General features: G+C 60.7%; 2 protein-coding genes across 2 annotated transcripts in view; both read right to left on the minus strand.

Moving 5' to 3' along the window:
- The window catches only part of EMH_0001120 (protein kinase, PfEST homolog, putative), a gene marked incomplete at both ends in the record, with an annotated part of 27,896 nt that extends 27,822 nt beyond the window's left edge, over positions 1 to 74 (minus strand). The window contains one exon of the mRNA XM_013495492.1: positions 1 to 74. Coding sequence (XP_013350946.1) covers positions 1 to 74 — 74 coding nt within the window.
- A 177-nt stretch (positions 75 to 251) lies between these two features.
- The window catches only part of EMH_0001130 (uncharacterized protein), a gene marked incomplete at both ends in the record, with an annotated part of 3,992 nt that continues 3,948 nt past the window's right edge, over positions 252 to 295 (minus strand). The window contains one exon of the mRNA XM_013495493.1: positions 252 to 293. Coding sequence (XP_013350947.1) covers positions 252 to 293 — 42 coding nt within the window. The remainder of the gene's footprint in view (positions 294 to 295) is intronic.

Genomic DNA, 295 nt, shown 5'->3' on the forward strand with positions numbered 1-295 from the left:
TGCTGCTGCTGCTGTTGCTGCTGGTATGTCTTCAGCACCGGGTGTGTCTGCCGGCAGTCGCTGCTCTGCCCCATCTACGTTGGTGGCTTCAGCAGCAGCAGCAGCAGCAACAGCAGCAGCAGCAGCAGCAGCAGCAGGCGTTGCAGCTCGGGCAGCTCTTGAAGAGCGTTTTGCTGCTAACGGCTCCCCAGAAGCAGCAGCAGGAGTAGCCGCTGCTGCTGCTGTTGCTGCTGCTGCAGTTGCTGATGCAGCTACTGTTGTTGCGTCTGCTGCTGCAACAGCTCCAGCAGCAGCA

Source organism: Eimeria mitis, genomic scaffold (assembly GCF_000499745.2).
Source record: "Eimeria mitis Houghton genomic scaffold, Emh_scaff160, whole genome shotgun sequence".
Taxonomy (NCBI): domain Eukaryota; phylum Apicomplexa; class Conoidasida; order Eucoccidiorida; family Eimeriidae; genus Eimeria; species Eimeria mitis.